This window comes from Barbus barbus (assembly GCF_936440315.1).
Source record: "Barbus barbus genome assembly, chromosome: 16".
NCBI lineage: Eukaryota > Metazoa > Chordata > Actinopteri > Cypriniformes > Cyprinidae > Barbus > Barbus barbus.
The window spans coordinates 18659769-18683085 of NC_136744.1; the positions used below are offsets into that span (position 1 = coordinate 18659769).

At 36.6% G+C, this 23317-nt stretch overlaps 3 protein-coding genes across 4 annotated transcripts in view; 1 reads left to right on the plus strand and 2 right to left on the minus strand.

Annotated features, from left to right (window-relative positions):
* LOC306882784 (2-oxoglutarate dehydrogenase-like, mitochondrial) overlaps positions 1–13007 on the plus strand; it is a gene marked incomplete at its 5' end in the record, with an annotated part of 29522 nt that extends 16515 nt beyond the window's left edge. For both annotated transcript variants that reach the window (XM_079437669.1, XM_079437670.1), the window contains 9 exons: positions 4402–4552; positions 6283–6410; positions 6632–6810; positions 8599–8670; positions 9173–9298; positions 10762–10834; positions 10916–11079; positions 11164–11315; positions 11982–13007. In XM_079437669.1, coding sequence (XP_079293795.1) covers positions 4402–4552; positions 6283–6410; positions 6632–6810; positions 8599–8670; positions 9173–9298; positions 10762–10834; positions 10916–11079; positions 11164–11315; positions 11982–12105 — 1169 coding nt within the window. In that variant the 3' untranslated portion in view covers positions 12106–13007. The remainder of the gene's footprint in view (positions 1–4401; positions 4553–6282; positions 6411–6631; positions 6811–8598; positions 8671–9172; positions 9299–10761; positions 10835–10915; positions 11080–11163; positions 11316–11981) is intronic.
* cUnh10orf53 (chromosome Un C10orf53 homolog) lies at positions 12241–14196 on the minus strand. Its single transcript, XM_079437671.1, has 3 exons — positions 14027–14196; positions 13801–13920; positions 12241–13706 (listed from the first exon to the last, which is right to left on the minus strand). The coding sequence occupies exons 1-3, from the start codon at positions 14193–14195 to the stop codon at positions 13642–13644; spliced, it is 354 nt and encodes a 117-aa protein (XP_079293797.1). The 5' UTR covers position 14196; the 3' UTR covers positions 12241–13641.
* Positions 14197–14533: 337 nt separating this feature from the next.
* Positions 14534–22329, minus strand: chata (choline O-acetyltransferase a; the record flags this gene model as incomplete). Its single annotated transcript, XM_079437286.1, has 14 exons — positions 14534–16715; positions 16871–17008; positions 17136–17198; positions 17313–17451; positions 17537–17659; positions 18938–19066; positions 19322–19422; positions 19516–19685; positions 19894–20071; positions 20221–20401; positions 20493–20546; positions 21504–21622; positions 21742–21933; positions 22282–22329. 14 exons carry the CDS (start codon positions 22327–22329, stop codon positions 16437–16439), a joined length of 1914 nt encoding a protein of 637 aa, XP_079293412.1. The 3' UTR covers positions 14534–16436.
* Between the last annotated feature and the right edge of the window lie 988 nt (positions 22330–23317).

Consider the following 23317-nt stretch of genomic DNA (forward strand, 5'->3'; position numbering starts at 1 on the left):
ACTTAACTCAAGTGTAATTTAAATTAAATACTTCACTAAAATACATTTCTAATGTTTCTCATTTTTATTTCTTACAATTTTAAAAAGTACTGACTACATTTTCATTTCATATACTTAGGCTAGGTGTGAGATGGTCGGCTTCAAGCTGAAGGCTGGAGGAGATGGTCGGCTACATGTTGAAGGCTGGAGGAGATGGTCGGCTTCACGCTGAAGGCTGGAGGAGATGGCCGGCTACACGCTGAAGGCTGGAGGAGATGGTCGGCTTCACGCTGAAGGCTTGAGGAGATGGTCGGCTTCATGCTGAAGGCTGGAGGAGACGGCCGGCTTCACACTGAAGGATGGCTGGAGGAGACGGCCAGCTTCACACTGAAGGATGGCTGGAGGAGATGGCCGGCTTCACACTGAAGGCTGGAGGAGATGGTCGGCTTCACACTGAAGGATGGCTGGAGGAGATGGCCGGCTTCACACTGAAGGCTGGAGGAGATGGTCGGCTACACGCTGAAGGCTGGAGGAGATGGCCGGCTTCACACTGAAGGATGGCTGGAGGAGACGGCCGGCTTCACACTGAAGGATGGCTGGAGGAGATGGTCGGCTTCACACTGAAGGATGGCTGGAGGAGATGGTCGGCTTCACGCTGAAGGCTTGAGGAGATGGTCGGCTTCACGCTGAAGGCTGGAGGAGACGGCCGGCTTCACACTGAAGGATGGCTGGAGGAGACGGCCAGCTTCACACTGAAGGATGGCTGGAGGAGATGGCCGGCTTCACACTGAAGGCTGGAGGAGATGGTCGGCTTCACACTGAAGGATGGCTGGAGGAGATGGCCGGCTTCACACTGAAGGCTGGAGGAGATGGTCGGCTACACGCTGAAGGCTGGAGGAGATGGTCGGCTTCACACTGAAGGCTGGAGGAGATGGTCGGCTACATGCTGAAGGCTGGAGGAGATGGTCGGCTACACGCTGAAGGCTGGAGGAGATGGTCAGCTTCACGCTGAAGGCTGGAGGAGATGGTCGGCTACACGCTGAAGGCTGGAGGAGATGGTCGGCTACACGCTGAAGGCTGGAGGAGATGGTCGGCTTCACGCTGAAGGCTGGAGGAGATGGTCGGCTACACGCTGAAGGCTGGAGGAGATGGTCGGCTACACGCTGAAGGCTGGAGGAGATGGTCGGCTTCACGCTGAAGGCTGGAGGAGATGGTCGGCTACACGCTGAAGGCTGGAGGAGATGGTCGGCTTCACACTGAAGGCTGGAGGAGATGGTCAGCTTCACACTGAAGGATGGCTGGAGGAGATGGTCGGCTTCACACTGAAGAATGGCTGGAGGAGATAGCCGGCTTCACACTAAAGGCTGGAAGAGATGGTCGGCTTCACACTGAAGGATGGCTGGAGGAGATGGTCGGCTTCACGCTGAAGGATGGCTGGAGGAGATGATCGGCTACACGCTGAAGGCTGGAGGAGATGGTCGGCTTCACACTGAAGGCTTATAATAAATTGAATGCCGCGATTTCAATATTTATAAGGATTCATTTTTAGATGTCAATACGTCAGTTTTGTACATTTAAATGCTGAAAATACGTCAGTATTGAGTATTTTAATGCCTTTAAAAACGTAAGTAAATGTATGTTTTATAGAACCACATTCTATGTAAAATACATACGAATTATGATGAGATCATCCCAGCTAACAATTTTTGGTTCCATTTTGGGTAGCCAGGAAAGTTTTTTTACGTAAATAAAACGTCCCCTTTAGGTTAGGGGAACGTTCCGGGAACCTTCTGTTTACTTCTCGGTTAATATCATATTCTCTTCAATTACTCAAATCTCTCTAAAATCACAATATTATTCAATAAAGAGATCAACAAATGAGTGTTAGTCAGTCAGTAAAACAAAATGACCGTTATTTTTTTAAATTATGAGAGTGCGCGGCTTTATATGGAACACAGGAGAAAAGCGCGTGCTGGACGCGCGTGCAGATCAGAGGCGCGCTGTGAAGAAACATACAAACAAACCCAGTGTTTATGGTATGCTTTTCAGACTATGCTTAACCTCGGCTTAATTTCAGCTATACAATTTGAATTATATTATCATTATAATGCGATTTGACTACTTTTATGTCTACACTTTATTATAAGCTTATTTCAGACATGAAATTCTGCAAAAATAGTTTGTTTATGATTAAAAAATAAACATTTCAGCATTAGAGTAATCAGAAACATCTGCAAAGTTTTAATTAGTTTACATAGTTATGACAACTAAAAATAACCTGCAGGGAATGTTCTCTCAAGGTTATAAAATAAAATCTAAAGGTAACCTACAGAGAACGTTTCTATAACGTTCTTATTTGGTTCCCAAAAAAATAACCAAATGGGAACCATATGGGAACGTTCTGTGTTTGTTGGGATGTTGGGCTTCTGCATATGACAGATACCGGAAGTGAGAGAAAAGTGTTTATTACGTTTGAAATATGGATATTTATCTTACAAAAATGCATGGATTCGCTACAGGAGGCCTTTATTCAACCCTAGCTTAAGTATAGGCATGTTTTATTACGGATGCGCGCACTTTATTTCATGTCTTCTGGACTGTTGACAAAAAGCACCCGCTTACCCCATTGTAAGGCTTGGAGGGGCCAGGACAATTTTTAATATAACTCCGATTGGATTTTTCTGAAAGAAGAAAGTCATATACACCTAGGATGCTTTGAGGGCGAGTAAAAAACAGGCAAACTAACCCTTTAATCCCTGAACTATCACCATTGTATCATTGGTACAAGGGGCCTTTTAAATTACAAATAAAAGTATCATAAAACTAGTCCATACAATATTTTGGTTATATTTTGCTATTTTAAAATCTTCAGATGCCATATGACAGTTATCATTCAAAAATTGTCCTTTAAATTTTTGCTTAAAATTGATTACTATTGACTATTGAAAAGAGCGAAAGTGCATTCCATGGATGATAAGGTTTAAAAAGACAGTAAGTAAGTGAGTAAATGTTGACAGAATTTTCACTTTTGCTTGAACTAGCATTATAATTATTGCTGTGGAGTCCCAGAGGCTGTTCCCAGCCGTCAGTTCATCAACTAGATTATATTTTATGTATTGTTAAGCTTTAACCACTAGGGACAAAACACTGGAAACTGACATCAAAGCATTGCAGGATGATGGTGGTAATGGTGTGGAACATCAAGAAACCCAGACAGATGATCCTCAGACTTCTGATATAGGAATGTCTCATTGCTCCACACGTGTCATAATTTTCTTTCACTGAGCAGCGGACACAGGGGAACTATAGGGGAACTATAGTGGATTGATGGAGTTGCACTATGGGACCATTGCACTTAAAGAGCCGACTCCAATCTGGTTTCCTTAAATTCTGCTAAATCACCCTAACCTCCATAGCCCTCCAGCTAAACTTATTGCCTGCCTCTAAGCACAACTACCTCAAAGCATCAAATCAACCCACCGGCAAACGTATTTCTCTGACACAGGCCAGTGCTTTATTCCAATGAGATATTGTGTGTGAAAAACCAGGCTACCCTGATGGGTTTGATTCTCATAAACATGAACTGTAGAAGGCATATAAACACATATGGTATAGACATTATAACATATTTTAGAACTTAGATTTTCAAAATTGACGACGACACAAAAGATGATGTTTAAAAAATCAAGCGTAGCTATGCTTTGATACATTCTAAAATTGATCTTTCAGATGATTTTTAGTCTGATACAGTCGGTAGGTATTTGTATTTGTATTGGTATTGGTAAGGTTATTGGACATTTGCAAGTAAAAAAAAATCCTTTTAGATTTTATTGGCATTCCACAAGAAATACTGTTTTTGTGAAAATACTGTTTTTTTTTCATTAAGCCAAAAAAGAAAAATGTATACAAATAAAAATGACCAATGAAAAAGTAATTGTTTTAATGCTTATTATAAATTAACATACATTTTTTTTATTGTTTTTGTGTGTGTGTGTGTGTGTGTGTGTGTGTGTGTGTGTGTGTGTGTAAATAAAACAGGTGCAAGGTTATTTATGTTGGCTTGACAAAGCTTTTAAACTTTTTTTAGACATTTTACTTTTTCTTCTGATACATTTTTTTTTAAATGTAACTCATCCTAAAACTTTAAAGCTGCATCCACCGAGCTCGACACAGATGCATGTCTGCTCTGACTCTTCTTGTATGTTTTCTCCTACACTTTTCCTGTTGGACAGACAAAAATCCCATAGACTTACAATGAAAACCTCTACTATCTAGTTTATCTATCAAACAGGGCATTGTCAAGCCAACATCAAAGTTGACTAACTTTAGGTTTCTAGTAAATTGCATTTATTTTCATAGTATCACACAAAAAAAGATACAAGTTTGTGATTTTCTATATGTTCTGTATCTGTGTTATTTCAGGCTTGTCACGTATCCTTCGAGGCAGAGCAGATATGGTTACGAAGCGCACGGTGGACTGGGCCCTGGCAGAGTATGTGGCCTTCGGCTCTTTGCTGAAGGATGGTATTCACGTGAGACTCAGTGGACAAGATGTGGAAAGAGGAACATTTAGGTAAGACAGTCAATCCATTTCATGAAAAGTATTGTAGCTGCTCCCTTTTTCTGTTTTATGATGTATGAACGAAGCAAAAAGTGGAAGTTCAGCGCATGCAGTCATGGAAGACCATCAGTTACATGTACGTTTACATTTAGTCATTTAGCAGACGCTTTTATCCAAAGCGACTTACAAAAAGGACAATAGAAGCAATAAAAACCAACAAAAGAGCAACAACATGCAAGTGCTATAACAAGTCTCGATTAGCCTAAAGCACTTTTTTTTGTTGTTTTTTTATCAGTTATCATCATATATTTTCTAAACTGTGTAATTTCACGAGTTGGGCCACTTTCCATTCCTAAAGTGACTAGATTTCTGTAACTAAAAATAATATTTTCTACCTTATGGCTCCATTAAAACTAAAATGTCAACACATTGACAAATGACGTCAGCTTGTCACACGCACACAGAGTCCTCTGAGAGATACACACATGGTGCCGTCACGGTATTGCTTCTGAACGAAACCCGTTTTATTTCCCCCACAGCAGTACAGACACATACTCCCACGTCTATTTGTTACTGTCAGGAGCAAGGTATTTCAGCAGTCAGGTTTGTTTGAAATAGTTCACACTCAACATCAACGCAGCTGAATTTATCACACCACAAATGGCATTATTTACTGATTCGCTTTACAGTTTTTGACTCTAGAGTTTCCTTTCAATGGGCTATTGGACAGTTTTATGCTTTGCTTAGAATAGTGCCAAGTGAAAAGACGTCAGCAATGTAGCTTCTGTGTGATATGAGCCTTTTTATCAAAGTAAATTGTCTGCCGATGCATATATGCGGTACTATCTTTTCTTCGCATGCAAAGGCTCTGGGAGTGAACATATTGGTGTGCTCCAGTCTGCTGATTCTGCTTGTTACTCAGGGAGTTAATGGCTATGAGTAATTGATTCAGTCTACTGTGTTTGGGAATGCACTGAGTACCGTGCTCTGGTCCCTTGATTGATGAATCCAACACACAGCTGATGCACCGTGGAAACTGTTTACTCCCCAGATTCACTTTGTTTCCAGATCTAACCCACAGAGACAGGACACTTTAGCTTAAAGAGCCTCTTTTGATTTACATTTGTGATTAAATGAGCATGGCAGACAGACCCCAATTAGCCTGAACACATTCCTTGTGGTTACATTCTCCTTTTCACAACATTATTTATTAGAGGAGCCGGTATTTGTCAGTTGTTGGGAAATATACGTGGGTTAATACTGTATTTAAATGTTATGTAATGTCTATGTACTCATTGTAAGTCGGGGTGGCCAGCGCAGGACATCATTACTGTGATATTTAAAGGAGTTTAAAGATTGTCTAATCGCACTGGGTCTGATGGCTGGTTTGAACATCACATCAGAGTAAGCCAGCAAAACTCATCACATCTCCTGTCTGAAATCCACTGCCGCCCTTGATCTCTCTGATAGGACAGAAAGAGTTAGAGTGCCTCTGACATTATAGCTTAAGAAAAGATTCCTCAAAAAATCCTTAAGGTGTTATATTATTTTATTTTATGATATACACACATACACAGATTACACATACAGAGACACGTTCACATGTTTGAGATTGGTAAGAATTGGTATTCATTACTCCAGTCTTCAGTGTCACATGTTCCTTCAGAAATCATTATATGTTGAATTTGTGTTCAAGAAACATTTCTTATTATTATAAATGTGTGTGTGTGATGTTTTTGCAGTCACCGTCACCACGTCTTGCATGATCAAGAAGTTGATAAGCGCTTCTGCATTCCAATGAACCACCTGTGGCCAAACCAGGCTCTCTACACAGTGTGCAACAGCTCCCTGTCTGAATATGGGGTTTTGGGTAAGAACCACCTGTGCTCAGTTTGCATCTGGTTATCAATCAGTGTGCACAAAAAAACAAAAAACAAATCCTAGATATTCCTTGTTTTTGTTATCTGTAAAATTACCTCCAGAAATGACCAGCCTGTACAGAACAAACTGCTCCCAATATTCGGCAGCATATCTATTTGCAAAATCCATACTAAGAAGCTTGTATACAGCAATATTTTTATCTTATCTTAGGGTTTGAGCTGGGTTTTGCCATGGCTAGTCCTAATGCCCTGGTGTGCTGGGAGGCTCAGTTTGGTGACTTCCAAAACACAGCCCAGTGCATCATAGACCAGTTCATCTCTGCAGGCCAGGCCAAGTGGGTCCGCCACAATGGCATCGTTTTACTGTTGCCTCATGGGATGGAGGGAATGGTGAGTCTGCTGATGGCATTTTACATATACACTACTAGTCAAACGTTTGGCCTAATTATGATTGTTTCAATGTTTTTGAAAGAAGTCTTCTTCTTTTGCTCTTCTCTTATGCTCAACAAGGCTGCATTTATTTGATCCAAAATACAGTAAAATCATTGTGAAATATTATTATAATTTAAAATAACTATTTCTAATTTAATTTATTTTAAAATATAGTTTATTCGTGTGGTGGCAAAGCTGAATGTTCAGCATCATTACTCCAGTCTTCAATGTCACATGATACTTCAGATCATCATTCTAATATGCTGATTTGGTGCTCAATTATTATTGGTTCTTAGTTATTGAAAATAGTTCTTCTTATTATCAATGTTGAAAACATTTTTTTAACACTTAATATTTTAGAGGAAATGCCGAAACGGTAATAATGTTTTTTTAGGGTTATTTGATGAATAGATTTTATTTATTTGAAATATAAATATTTTTTTAACATTTTAAATGTCTTTTCTGTCATTTTTTATCAATAATGAATAATTCCATAAAAGTATGAATTTATTTATTTTTTCTTTGTCTTTTACATCAAACATTTGAATAATAGTATATCATGGTTTCCACAACAATAAAACATGTTTAAGCAGAAAATTAGCAATAAATAAAAATATGCACCACTGCACACCAATAATAATTGAGCACCAAATCATCATAATAGAATAATTTCTGAAAGACTAAGCTAAGGCTGGCCGCACACTAGACGATTTTCAAATCTTAAACTATTTTAAAACCGTGGGAGACCACAGACATGAAGACAGTTCAACCGATTTTTAGCCTTATAATCCTCTGAATGCACACACTAGACGATTCGACCATAACGTTACGATTTCACAGAGACTCGCGAGATCAAACTAAGTATAGAAAAGATTATGGGTGATGTTCTCTGCTTTCATGGCATGTTTGTGGCTGCCAAATTTCAGCTTTAGAAGCACGCAACATCCGGTAAGTGACGCTTGCTCGCTGGTATCACTTCAGAGGAAGCCCAATTTGAATTCGGGGATGCTCCGTCTCGATCGGGAGCAGATAAATAATCGTAATGACACATTAGAGGATTTTTTGGACAAAACTATCATTTGCGACAAGCCTCGATTCGGGCCACACCCCCCGATCATTCGGGGATGCAAATCGGGCTTAAAATCAACCTTAAAATTGTCTAGTGTGCAGCCAGCCTTAGACTCAGCCTTGCCATCACAGTAATAAATGTAATCTTAAAATATATTAAAGTATAAAAATTGTATTTTTAATTGTAATAATATTTGACAATATTATTGTTTTACTGTATTTTTGATCAAATAAAAGCATAAAAGACTTCTTTTCAAAAACATTTACATCTTGAATGGTAATGGTTTTTCCTCAACAGATTTGGTGTATCTTATTAGCCTTATTATGTCATTGAAAACATACAAGACAGCAGAATAAATATCATGTATTATTTAACTCCTTAGTTATTTCTGCCTTTGCCCTATTAAACCATATCAAAGCAAATGCTATTTTTAGAGTCAGTTATGTAGATCATAACAGTCCTATTGACCACTGAATCTAATTTCCTGCAGAGATAAACGCAGGGTAAAATCATTTTCAGTCCTTTCCTTGACTCAAAGGCAGAATAGCTGTACTAAGATCAATAATGATGACTCAAGTTTGGTCTGAGCCAATAAATGAGGCTATAATTCTTTAGCTTAGTGTGGCGTTTGATAGACCTACACTCATTAGTGCTGGTGTGTTTGCATTAATGAGCAGGGCCCGGAGCACTCGTCAGCACGGCCTGAGCGCTTCCTGCAGATGAGCAAGGATGACCCTGATCGCTATCCGGTAAGTGGCCCTTCCTGCCATGCCTCATGCTGAATGGCCACAGATAGTTTGAAATGGACACACTTCACTGATTACCAATTTGTTTGATGCTTAGTATAGTTCTTGTTAATACTGCTTTTCTTTTTAGTCTAGCAGTATATCTGTTACAGTGGCAGGGCATTGGGGTGACAAGAATGGTACTAATTACAAGCCTGATCAGTATTTACAAGACGTGATCATTAAACAGGTTATTGACAAAAACAGTCAGAAGTTAAATCAATTCATAAATCTCCTCTTAATGCAAAGGAAGTCTTTCATGAAAATCTAAAAATCAAACCTTGTGCTATTTTGGAATCTTATATAATAGCATATGAATCGATAAATATTTGAAAAGATCAAACATCTATTGAAATATGATAGAATTGTAGTTTTTCATAAACTTTTACTTTGACACATTATGGGTATTTCTTTATTTTTTGACATGATATTTTTAATGAGCTGTGCTTTATTTACCTCATTTAAGGAATTCACTGGAGACTTTGAGGTCCAGCAGCTCTATGACTGTAACTGGATCGTGGTCAATTGTTCAACACCTGCCAACTACTTCCATGTGCTTAGAAGGCAAATCTTATTACCATTCAGAAAGCCAGTAAGATAAAACTTTTTCCTTTTTTGGGAGTTTGGGAAAGTTTGAGATCAGTAAGATTTTCTGTTTTTTCTTATGTTCATCAAGGCTGTATCTATTTGATCAAAAATACAGAAGAAATATTAATTTTGTGAAATAATATTGCAATTTAAAATAAGTTTTCTATTTTAATATATTTTAAAATATAATTTATTCCTGTGAAGCAAAGCTGAATTTTCAGCATCATTACTCCAGTCTTCAGTGTCACATGATCCTTCAGAAATCATCCTTATATACTGATTTATAATCAATGTTGGAAACAGTTGTGCTGCTTAATATTTTGTGGGTCCTGTGAATCTTTTTTAGGATTCATTGATAAATAAAAAGGATGAAGGATGAAAAAATATATATAATAATAAAAAATTTAAAAAATTGTAAAATGTAAAAAAATAAAAGTAAAAATCTTTGATAATTAAAAATAATAGTGTTTATTCAAAACAGAAATTTTGTGTTACAATATACACTACTATTCAAAAGTTTGGGGTCAGTAAATTTTTTCTTTCTATTTTTGTTTTTAAGAAATTGATAGTTTCATTCAGCAAGGATGTGTTAAATGGATAAAAAGTTCAAGTAAAGATTTATATTGTTAGAAAATATTTCTATTTTTAATAAATGCTGTTCTTTTTTAAACTTTTACTCATCAAAGAATCAAATAAAAAGGAATTACAGTTCCAAAAAATATTAAGCAGCACAACAGTTTCAACATTGATAATAAATCAGTATATTAGAATGATTTCTGAAGGATCATGTGACACTGAAGACTGGAGTAATGGCTGATGAAAATTCAGTGCTGCTTCACAGAAATCAATATATTTTAAAGTATATTAAAAAGGGAAACCAATATTAGAAATTGCAATAATATTACAGTTTTTTTCTGTATTTTTGATCAAATAAATTCAGTCTTGATGAGCATAAGGCTCCATTAAAATCTTACTGAGCCCAAACTTTTGAATGGCTGTGTACAATTGAGAGAAAATGTACACTGAGAGATGTAGTACTTTGTGCTACATTGGTATTATGAATTTAGTCTTAAGTTTAATGTCACTGCTGTGAAGGTAGTTTGATGGCTTTATTAACTTAAGCTTTAACTTAGATTTTATGTGAAAGTTTGACGTATGTCCCAACACTCTTTAGCTTCTGTGCCACTGCATATGTCTAAAGTGATTCCCTGTTGTGGAGAAATGCTAAGGTTTGTGGAGCATGAGAAAATCTCCTCCAGAGCAAATTAAACTATGAGCGTCTGGGGATGATATTGTTTGTTTTGTATGAAAGTGCTCTTAATTTACTGTTTTGCTTGGTTTCACAGCTGTTTTTATATTACTATTTTTTGTATTCCCTTAGATTGAAGTTTTAAAGTTTAAAAGTACATAAATGCAACTATAAATCAAAAACAATTTGACTGACCACATTTTCATATTCTTCTTCAGCTGATCGTTTTCACACCAAAGTCTTTACTGAGGCTGCCCGAGGCACGCTCCAGTTTCGATGAGATGATCACAGGTACAAAATTCTGGTAGACTTTAAATTCTGTCCAGCTTTTGGGGATAGAATTTGGCTATATCTAATTAATTTATGTTGCAGGGACAAAATTCCTAAGGATAATTCCAGATGGTGGTCCTGCATCCAAACACCCAGAAAAAGTCAAAAGGGTCATTTGCTGCACCGGAAAAGTGTACTATGAGCTGGCAAAAGAGAGAAAACGGCTGAAGTTAGAGGAGGATGTTGCAATTGTCAGATTGGAGCAGGTTGCCAATTATAGTTTCCTGTGGTGTAAAGTGTACCAACACTGCAAAAATGACTGTTTTCACAATCAAATTCTTCCTTCTTAGATATCACCCTTCCCTTTTGACCTCATCAAGGCTGAGGTTGAGAAGTACAGCAATGCTGAACTCATATGGTGTCAAGAGGAGCACAAGAATATGGGCTACTATGATTACATAAGGCCACGTTTCCTCACGGTGCACCCCAAGAATCCAATATGGTGAGTCTCTTTTTAAAGGAATAGTTTACCCAAAAGTGAAAACTTGCTGACAATTTACTCTCTTAGGCCATCCAAGATGTGTTTGTTTCTTCATCGGAACAAATTTGGAGAAATTTAGCATTACATCAGTTGTTCACCAATAGTGTCCAAACAGCCAATAAAAACAACTCCTGCCCATCAATTAATGTGAAGCAGAAAGCTGCATAGATGTTTTTAATTTCAGACGAGTCCCCTATCCATAATATTGCTTTCTCCAGTTGTGTCATATGAATCAAAAATATGCACAGATCAAGCAAAAACAGTTATTAACAAGTATGACGGTGGATTTTAATGTGAGAGGACAACAGGGGAACAACTTTTTTATTGGATGAAGCACTATGAATAATTTGACTATTTTGGCCAGATACTTGTGGGTTATTGTGATGTTTTTATCAGCAGTTTGAATTCTCTTTTTGACGGCACCCATTCACAGTGACATAATGCTAAATTTCTCCAAATCTGTTCCATTGAAGAAACAAACTTATCTACATCTTGGATGGCTTGAGGGTGAGTACATTTTTTTAGCATATTTTCATTTTTGAGTGAATTATTTCTTTAAGCTAAATGTTTGATGTAGCCTAATCAAACTTATATACACCAAACTAAAAACTTTCACAATCATTTTAGGTATGTGGGCCGTGACCCTGCTGCAGCCCCTGCCACAGGAAACAAATTCACTCATCTGGCTGAGCTGAAGAGGTTCTTGGACACTGCGTTTAACCTTGAGGCTTTCAAGGGCAGGAGTTTTTGATGCTATTGTGTTAGAAGTGGAAATTAGATTTTAAAATGAAATATAACAGGTATCAGCGCACAATATATTAAATAAGGTCACTTACATGTTGCCAAAGTATGTCAAATTGATAAATTGAGCACAAAACAGCAAATAGAAATTTGTTTAGCTCATTTATTTGCACCAGAAATCCCTTATCTGTCTTAAGTAATCGGATTTTCATATTTTTTTTATTTATTTGTCTTCCATAACTGTCACACTTGGCTTCATCCCGAGACATCAAACAGATGGCATGTAGACAAGTAACAATATTCTCTATGGCAGTGGCGATATTTTCTGTAGCTTCCACAAAATATGCTTCCTTTTTAGACTTTAGGGTTCTTGTGGAGTTTAGGACTTGTGGGAATCACAGCATTTGTAACGTCAACATGTCTGTGACAACTTTGAAATGCTATACACACTGGGAAATAAATAAAAGGAAGTTACAAAACAATTACTTTAACCACCAATCTGATAAGCACAAGTATCCGATGCAATATCTTTCTGTGAGCAAACTGCATTTGCAGTGGATTTTAGCAACACTAAAACTTCTACATGCATCTGTAATGATCATTTTGTGGCTGCTTAAACATAGTTAAACCTTTAATTGTCACTCAAGCTGGACTAAACAGCTATAACTAGCAACTATAATCCAGCTAACTGGATTTTACTTGAATCTGTGCTGTAGGTTATTCATATGACTTGCTATAGTGAATTTAATGTAAATGTTTAAAAAGGGTAAAAAAAATATTAGATTTGGTTGTAGTATATTATAGACACTAGGCATTGCACATGGGGAAAATGATCATAAATAAAATTCACTGTGATAGATTGTGATAAATGATAGACGTTTCTCAGCAATAATGCAATAAACTGTCACTGACAAACGATGGATGTTTGCTTCGTTATATCATTTTTCATATACCTGTGCACATGCATAAGAGGTCTCTCCACAGTGTGCTGCCTTCCTATACAGCAAGACAACATTAGTGGACTTATGCATGAAAACGCTGTCTAGTTAGTACGCTCATGCTCACTAGATTTTAAGACCTTGGTTATGTTTAGAATAGTAGTATACTGTACCTTACAGTTGCTGCATTATGTAGTAAATACTGTGCGCAATATGCTAATTTCCTGATTTACTGTATTTGCTGAAACTAGCAGTGTGTAACAGCACACTTATTTACTGAACTACTGTATCCCACAATGTAGTGCAAAAATGTTAAGACATCTTACACAAAATTAAAAATGTTCAACATTTCTGTTTCCATGTTAGCTAACTCTCCTGAATTCAGCGTGCATTGTGATTAAACAACAACAAAAATAGTGAGTTTGTGTGACTTTGTAGAGAACTATGTTTGTTTACCTTTTATAATGGAATAACTCCACCTGTATTTAAATAATAGTGTAGGCCTACTGTTGTTCTACTGATGGTCACTCATAAACAGTAATAAAACAGTAGACGTTATACAGAGTAGTATGCTTGTGTTCCATTGCGAACACGGTCAGACATGGCGTTCAGTACGCGTCCCTCACCGCGTCAATGGCCTCCAGGCACCGCGGATCAAGTCGTCCGTCACCCCCTATGAGCAAAGAGAAGTTTGACAGGCACTTCACGAGCATCACATCTCTTATCATCCAAAACAGCAGAGGTTTTCAAATGCTGACGCAAATTACCAAACTCAAGGTCAGTAATGTTGCACGTGTAGACGCACTCCCCATTCACAATGAGCTCTACTATATTCCAGTCATCTGTTTTCTCGAGGACACACTGGTGGCCGTCGTCTTTTAGAACCGCTAGAAGTGAGGGTCATTTTCACCAAATTACAAGAGTGTTACGTGTATTGATGGGTAAAAATGTAACAAAATGACTGAAACTTTTGGACACGTTTTTAAAGATTACCTTGTAAACCGTCCAGGCGAAATGTTCTGTGCTCGACAATACCACACGACTCGTATGGACCATACTTGACTGTTACTACTGAATTAGTAGGCATAATTATAAATCTATCTATAAACCACCTCAAGGCTAGGCTGTTGTCAAAACTGTGTTTGTTTATACTTCTCTCCATAGTAACCAGTGACCATAGTAACCTAAAACATACAAACATGTCACAGGAAGACAGAAAAAAAATAATTTTATTAAGAAATATTATAAATGCTATACCTTTCCAATGCAAACAATAATATGGTGAATCTAAATAATTGTAATTGAAGTTATTTTTAGGTTTGCTATATGATCATATTAATGAACTTGCCCTAAATCATTGCAGTGGGCATGAATCAATGTGATGTGCAATGTAGAATATGTTTTATGCTGTAGTGTGGTCGCAAAAAGTCTTGTGCACATGCAAGAATACAGATATTTCATAGTTGGTGGTAAATACTCAGCAAACACATCATTGGTTTTGATTAGGACTTTTTATGGCATCATTAGGATACAGTGATATTGATAAATAGACCATTTATCTTTTGAAAACTCTTTTTGAAAAAATAAATATCCCAGAGTTAAATAACATCACAGTTTAAGCACTCCACCGCTAGACATACATTCTGTTACATCCTCATTTTTACATGTATTTTCTGATTTGCCCATTCTCAAATATTCATGCTGAACTTGATGTCATGATAATCAACAAATATATTCTATTACTAATACTTGGGCTAAGGCTATAATTTTTCTCTATATATAGTATACATATTTTCTATACTCTAGTAACATCAAGTGCTTTATTAGTCTATTTCAGCTAAGCTACAGTACATATTTGATCTAGTTATAAAGTGCTAAAATTAATTTCTCAAGGGGCCTCTGTTTTAGTTTTTTGATCTACATCTACTTCACAATTACTATCACGACTGGATCAACATGTAGGATATACAAATAAAATAAAAATAAAAAACAGTGTTTACAGTGTTCACAATATAAAAACATATTCTCACTCAGTCTTTATCTGTGTACATTAGACAGACATCAAGTATTGTCAATTTTTCTTTAGATATACTGTATAGATCTAGTGTGCTATACGTGTCAGTGTCATTTTCAGACGTAATATAAGCACATTTTCACAAACACAACGATGATTGTACTTTTAAAAAAGCTTATCAATTTGCCACTGTATAACTATTCTTCTTGGCTTCATGGGTTTCTGCTATTGCATTAGAAATCAAACATTCCTGTTACTATTATTGCATTGGAAATCAAGACAACCCCACAGAATGAAAACACATAACAATGGCTCATATTCTTTAAACATTTATGCACGCTGGCTTGTTTTTAGAACCTCAGACTGTGCATTTCAGAATATGACCAAGTGAGAATTCAATTTATAGAGCACATAAAACACAGCACACTTTAAAGCTATAATACCATAGAGTATAAATTATAATGCCTGGTCCTGACATTTTGTTTGTATACTGCAGACTTAAAATAGACTTTGCTATATATACAGATACATTTTTTTTTAAATACATTAAATAAACTTTAAAATGCAAAAGATGAGACTCACAAAGACAAGGCTAAATAGCAGCTTCTGGTCCAGTTCCACAGGGTTGTCATTCAGGGTACTGTATTTTGACAGGTCTCTATAACCATAAGTTAGGTTAACTCTGACATGACCATAAAAAAACTGGTGTAGATTGTAAACAGCTATAGGTTGTCATATCATAATTGACATATGCATATTAAGCAAGTGGATATAGTACAGTTTTTCAAAGGCAGCATAAAATGGGATTTTTTTTAGGATAATTTCCAATTTAGTTTCCAGCAACAAGCATCAAGTAATAATTGTTCAATGTTGTTAAAAAAACTGTTGAAACATTCTTCAAAATATCTTCTTTTGTGTTCCACAGACGAAAGTGAGTCATACAGATTTGGAACGACATGATGGTACGTAAATGATTACAGAATTTTTATTTTTGGGTGAACTGTCCTTTTAATGCTGCCTTTGACAGTGTCAACTATTAATATACTCATAGACAGACTGAAAAGCTGGGTAGGATTCTTGGAGACAGACCTCAGCTAGTTCAGGTCATATTAAGAAGGCATAATTTACTATATATCTTTAGTATATCTTTATATATAGAGTTTCATCTACTGCTGTTTATATTTGTATATGCTCTCATAGGCCAAATAATGCAAAATAACTAAATGGATCTACTTTTGTCAAACAACTACAGCTCCATAGAATTTCTATATCACTGCTGTTGGTAATAAAATGGGCCTTGATATGTTTTTGAGACTCTTATTTTCTCCCAAAATGTCCATCTTTGTGGTTTCTGCATCTTCCATACGATTCAAATGATGTAGCTTCTTGCTATGACTTGCTTCCATTCTTCATTACCTTGGTAGTTCTGTCCATCCTTTCTGTGGAGTCAGTTGGTTTAGCTTCGGTGTTGCATTTTATGCATAGATCTTGCATTTCCTTTAGGCACCCCTCAAGAGTCTTCACAAACAAATCTGAGCTGGTCTCGGCACTGTCACGGAAGCTTGGCACACAGAAGATGATGTGGTCCTTCTGAGGATTGTAGCAGGCACCGTAGCCATTAGGGACAACAGGACCATAGCAGCAGAACATCTCTTCAGTGGTAGGAACCTATGCAAAGACAAGTGTTTTTGAACAGACAGATTGGTGATCAAGTTCTAACATTTTTTCTACATATTATATTAAAATAAAAATGTATGCACACTATGAATCACAAATCCATTTAGGTCTATCTCTTATGATTTCAGTTAGGGTTTAAAGTGAACCTGGCTTGTAGAGAGAATGAAGTGGATGCTGGTGGCAAAGGTTGTATCAGAAAAGAGCTCTGGCTTTTCTAGTTTCAGCTCCTTGGCAATCTCTCGTAGTCCCAGCAAGTGATTGTCTATTGCCATCCCAGTGATTGCCTGTTTCCAAAGAGTGGACAAGCAATATTTTATTGCAGAGTGGACAGTATGACAATCACAGTCAAACATGATTGTAACTGGCAGATTGTGTAATTGTAGTTCAAATTCAGTTGTCCGTTTCACTTACTAGAATTGTGTAATTGGTTTGGGCTTTAATGGCAGTCCAAAGCAACTCCATTTTCTCAGCATCCTAAATAAAAGAGACAGTGGTTATTACTAAGGTACTCCTGTTTTGACAATACACACAGCATTGACTGCAGATGAGTTTGAATAGAATATAATGAAAACAGACTAAACTACATACAGGGATTTTGGAGCTTTTTGCCATAGCTTTCACAAATGCTAAGGCCTCAGGTGTGGAGGAGCGAATGTTGTCAACTCGTCCTTCTTGAAAGCGGCGTATTGATGCACTTTCATAGGTGGGCACTAGACGTCCATGACATCTGAGTGCAAAAGAAAAAAAAGAGTGTCAGACATAAGTATTCACTCTGTAGTACTAATACATCTTAAATGAAAGAGAAGACTGACCTGTAAAATGTAAACTGGAGGGCAACTTGAATATAAGCATCAGGGCTCATTTTCTGTTTCTTGATGAACTCTTTGCCATAACCAGTGAATTTGTTGACATTCATGTCCAGATTTTTCACAAGTCTGTGGGAATTAACAGTTAATACACTATGGCCTGGTTTCACAGACAGGTCTTAGACTAAGCCAGGATTAGGCCATAGTTCAATTAGGACATTTAAGTAATTTTTATAAACATGCTTAGAAAAAAAAAACATTACTGGGGTACATCTTGAGACAGAACAAAGGCACTGATATATTTGATGATCAGTCAGTGCAAGTTTATTTCAGTTGAAACAGCTCAGACTTATATTTTAGTCTAGGACTAGGCTTAAGCCTTGTCTGTGAAACTGGGGGTTTAAAGTTTGGGGTCAGTACTATTTTTTTTAAATGTTTTTGAAATTTTGAAATCTTATGCTCACTGGGCTGCATTTATTTAATCAAAAAGAAAAAAGAAAAACAGTAATATTGTGAAATATTATTACCATTTAATAGAACTGTTTTCTATTCTGATAGATTTTAAATAGTGCTGTCAAATGATTAATCGCATCAAAAATAAAAGTTTTTATGTAATATATGTGTGTGTACTATATTTATTATATATAAATACACACATACAGAATATATTTTGAAAATATTTACATGTATTTACATGTATATATTTATATTTATATATAAATATATTTAATATAGAAATATATATTTAAATATATACATGCATGTGTATGTATTTAGATATACATAATAAATAAACACAGTACACACACATATATTATGTAAAAAAAAAATTAAATGTGGATGTGATTAATCGTTTGACAGCACTCATTTTAAAATGTAATTTATTTCTCTGATGACAAAGCTGAATTTTCAGCATCATTGCTTCAGTCATCAGTGTCACATGATCCTTTCGAAATCATTCAAATATGCTAATTTGCTGCTCAAGAAATGTTTCTTATTATTATCAATGAAAACAGTTGGAAAGTGGGATGCATTTCAGGATTATTTGATTTACAGCATTTGCAATAGAAATCTTCTGTATAACATTTATAAATGTCTTTCACTTCTTTGCATCCTGAATAAAAGTTTTTAGTTTTTTTCCAAAATATTTTTTTTCTTACTGACCCCAAACATTTTAACAGTAGTGCATGTAAGAAACCAAAAGATACTAAAACATTTCTTGTATTTTACAGTATTTATTTGCTCAAATTTTTTTTATTTATATGAATAATTAACTTTGATGGCTTCTAAGAAATGCTTTAATAGGATGAGCAAAGTTTAGTTTAATAAATGGCATGCTGTCGGAATGGAATCTGTTAGACTGTACAGAACTTACTACCCTGTTGTTTCACCTGAATGTTGACATACCTCTGTAATTTGTCTGCTGAGGCTGTGAGTAACGTTTGGATATCTGGCGAGCATTTCCAGCGCAGTCGCCTGGGGGCAGGAAGCTCACTCATGCTGGCTGCCCTCACAAGCTTAGAAGGGCTTCCTCTCCTGTGAGAGAAACAATCTCATTGCTTCTTCACTAGCTTAGTTGCTATTCTCAGGCTGTGGGTATATATCTCAAGTCGTCTCATTAGAGTTTTCCATCTCAGCCTCTTTGGCAAATACATAAATGTAACTGTGATGTGCCAGTGCATGCAGAAAGATATTACAGATTCCTTCAGAAGTGAATGTATTCTTTGAATTTGCCAGACCAAGAGTTACTTTGAAATTAATTTCTGTGAATGAAATAATAATTTGGCTTACATGTATCTCAGTAGATATTCTGTACATTGCACAAGCACTATTCCTTCAAAAGGTGAGTGTTCACATACAACACCACAGCATCCATCTGCACCTATTACAAACTGAAATCATTACAGTAGTTTCATTTTAGAATTCATTTTCCTGGTCTTATGATCAATGCAATTTGAATCCATCCTTTTTTGTTTTTTTTCTACCTGCATGGGCTTGTCATACCAGCGATTGCCCCCATTTTTGTCCGTCCCCCCTCCGTGGAGCATCAGTAAAGCTCGGTTGGTATCAGTCAGTTCAGTGCCAGATGGCTCGTCCAAACACACCAGACACAGACAGCGCTCAATCATGTCCAGAGAGTCCCTGTTGGTAGAATCTGCACCCGATTGAGAAGTATTACATTTTATGTGTGTGAATTCCATTAACCTGTGCAGAACTTTTTGTGTCATCAGGGGAATTTATAGTTGTGAGAGACTTGCTTTTCCAGATAAAGTCAAGTTGTTTTGTTTCTTAATATTGTGGTGTCAAATTGCAGGTCTAGTAGCAGATACAGCTTGTATAGTTGAGGATAAATGATGTCTGACCTTTGATCAGCACGTTGCGAGCTTCGGCCCACTGTGTTCTGCCATCTGATGTGAGCAGACCGATCGGAGGCAGACGCTCCTCTTCAATATCTGCCATCTTTCTGATTCGCTCCAGCTGAGTGTAAAGGTCTTTTTCATTCAACCGACGAAAGTTTATCACCACGTCGAGAACAAAAAACTGCAAACACATACAACATGGTATGGCAGGAAACACATCACATCTTTGCTTATGACTTTTTGAGACTAATTTTAAAATAAATATTAAGAACAAGCAAAACAAATTAAAAACATCAGATATAGTTCACTACTAGGTGAAGTAATACCTACCTGATTCTTACAAGCCACTATTATATGTTCGGGCTCGGTCATAACTGTGCTCTTCTGAGCCACTAAAGTGTCAATTTTTGGCCCTGGCAGGCGGTAGGAGGTGAAGACCTTGTTGTACTGATCCATACACAGGGGCGTCCCAGCCAGCTGCCCACGAGCATATTCTACAGGGAGGGCACGTCTACAACGAGCAGCATACAGCCATGTTTAGAAAACTATGCAATTAATTATGAATGAAGCTTGTTTTGTTGAAAACTAGGAGTATAACCTACCCATCTATAAGAGATTTATACTCTAATACACCAGAAATGAGATGGGCAGCAAATCTGTTGAAAAAAAAAACAACAAAAAGCATATTTTGTTTTTGAAACAAGTCTTTTATGCTTACCAAGGCTGTGTTTATTCGATCAGAAATATAATAAAACAGTAATATTGTGAATATTACAATTAAAAACGGTTGTAATTTGTAATATAATGGTTTTAAATGGTTATAAAGTTGTAATGTATTCCTTTGGTGCAAAGCTGAATTTTCAGCATCATTACTTCAGTGTCACATGATCCTTCAAATCATTCTAATATGCTGATTTGGCTCTCAAGAAACATTTATTATTCTTATCAGTGTTGAAAACAGGTGTGCTGCTTAATATTTGTGTGGAAACTGTGATACATTTTTTTCAGGATTCTACAGTATGTCACATAGAAAGTACAAAAAACAGAAATCTTTTGTAGCGTTCATTTTCATTAAAGAACGCACATTCACAGGAAGCAATGCAATTACATTGTTTTTAATTAGTTTTTACAATAGCACTTAATCAAATGAGGTCTGATTACATCCTTTAATACAACATTTTGAAATCTTTTTTGAGAAACATAACCTATTCTTTGTTAAGCTTAAAATAGTTTTAATAATGCAATTAATTAATTGCATAGTCCATTGTAGGATGTAGTGTTTCAAATTTTAGGACTGAAATCAGCATCAGCTTATGATGTGAGGGAGACTTTGTGTACATGTGTATCTGTAGATTAAACTCTCCTTAATGAGAAATCAAGTTTTAATTAATGTGCCCCTTCAATTACGTTGCCATATGGAGCTACACAGTTGTTAGATTAAATCATGCAGTGTACAGACCTGACAGCTTTGCACAATCTAATGCGTATACGGTATCCTTAATTATGTAGACATCTGCATTTCCACTTAAACAAATTTATATCAATGCAGCGGTATCAGTCATCTCAGTTTATAAGAGTGAAATTGTCCCTGCTGTATCCCCAGAGTCCCGTACCTGAGGGTGTCGCTTTGACTCGTGAAGTTCTGCTTGGGAAAGACCATCACAGGACTGGAGTTGACAGGTAGTGCTAATCTGTTGCTCAAATACATGTCTTCAAGCCAGTAGTCATACACCTTGGACAATGTTCAAAAAGAGACAAATAACTTTGAAAACATATTTAACAGACAATATATCTGCACATTAAAAGCAAAGTTGCTTACAGAAAAGTCTTAGCAATTAATGCAGTCCTTACCCAATTGGCTTTATGTTCCCTTCTCTCCAGTAACTTTTTCTGAAGAAATTCTCCCATCCCACCAGGTGCTCCAAATTTCTCTACAGTCGCCTTTGTCTTTTTGAACTGCTCCTCAGGCATTAGGTGACTCATGCACTTCAGGTACATGTCCAGTGTTTGCTGCAAGGGCGGCACTGGGAGCTTCGGGAGGCCCTAAATTGAGATCATGACCAGAGCTTTAGTGGGATTTATTAACTTATATTGTTCTTAAGTTCTTGTCTAATTAGACTTGATAGAGTCTTAGTACATCTTTCATGCTCCAAATGACCCCAGACAAGTATTATATTTAAATAATTTTGCCCTGTGTTTGACCTGGCTGGATAAACAAGATAATCTCTATTATAATGGCATAAAGGTATCATTTATGTTCTGAATGCAGTACTGTAGTTAACAATGTTGTTTTTAATCATTGTTAGAAGATAATGTTTGAAATGTAACAGTTTAGTTAAGCCACATAATTCCTACATTTTATGTACAAATATATAATAGTATTTTGCTTACACTTGGATCTCCCGTGTCTCTTGCTTGCTCCCTTTTCAAAACCGGCATCCTCAAAGTGGTAGAGGTTCAGTCAAGAAAAATGAAAATCTACTGATAATTTTCCCAGTTCCCTCTGGAACAGACATACAGGTATGAGAGAAAGCTTGCATTGCAAATAGTTTTCAACAAAACTAAAAAAAAAATCAGTTAGACAAAGCTGAGACTAAACCTGTATTTATTCCAAATTAGTTAGAGGTCTATTATTGAAGACATCTAATCCATATGTTTTCTCTTGAATTTAAATGAAGTAGAATATCTGTTATAGCTTTTTAGTTGGTCCTTATTTAAGAAGGCTGTAAGCATATTGTGTAAAAAATAAAAATGTCAACTTAAGAAATACTCACCAAAATGTCATATACTCTTTGTGGAGTCCTCCGATATCTCTAAGGATTTATCCAGATTCATAGTCCCGTCGTTTTTTTTATTAAGAGGAAAGTGCCGTTAATGTTGTGCGTTAACTTGTTTCAGGCGGCATACTTGCGTCCAAGTCAGGAGCTTCTTAGGATGCTCCTTAGGAAAGATGCTGAAGGATGCTGAAGGAGTGGTACCTTTCTCAGACTCCACCCACTAAATTCCATTCGCTCGATGCCGCATCTACCAGCCCACCTCATACTTTAAGTCAAGTCCTTGAACGAAATTTATGAGCACCCGTCCGTACACGAACGCGCTCGATAATTTAATTAAAACGAAAAGTGGAGAGGTTTATTTAGACCCTCTTGCACCATAAGCAATTGTTTTTCTTCTTTTAAATAAATAGCTTCGATTTACGAAAAGTCTCGTGTACATTTTTCCCCACAAACGTCTATTTTGGTTAATCGCTTTATATTTATGAATCTTGTTTTGGAGGGGAAAGAAAAGCTTTTTTGTTTTGTTTGTTTTTTTGCACAGTTCATTATATATACTATATATTTGCTCCCCACCACAGAGGACCCTATTGCATAAGAATTTCATCCCCCGTGTGTTTTATGCATATTTATAAATATGCATTTCGTAATTA

Bases quoted from the DNA above. Each gene is read 5' to 3' on its own strand.
- cUnh10orf53 (XM_079437671.1), bottom strand. From the start codon at position 14,195: ATGGAGAGAAGTATAAACAAACACAGTTTTGACAACAGCCTAGCCTTG. The intron at 13,921-14,026 runs GTAATCTTTAAA...CCTCACTTCTAG, and splicing joins TCGCCTGGACGGTTTACAAG to CGGTTCTAAAAGACGACGGC. The intron at 13,707-13,800 runs GTAATTTGCGTC...CTTTGCTCATAG, and splicing joins CATTACTGACCTTGAGTTTG to GGGGTGACGGACGACTTGAT.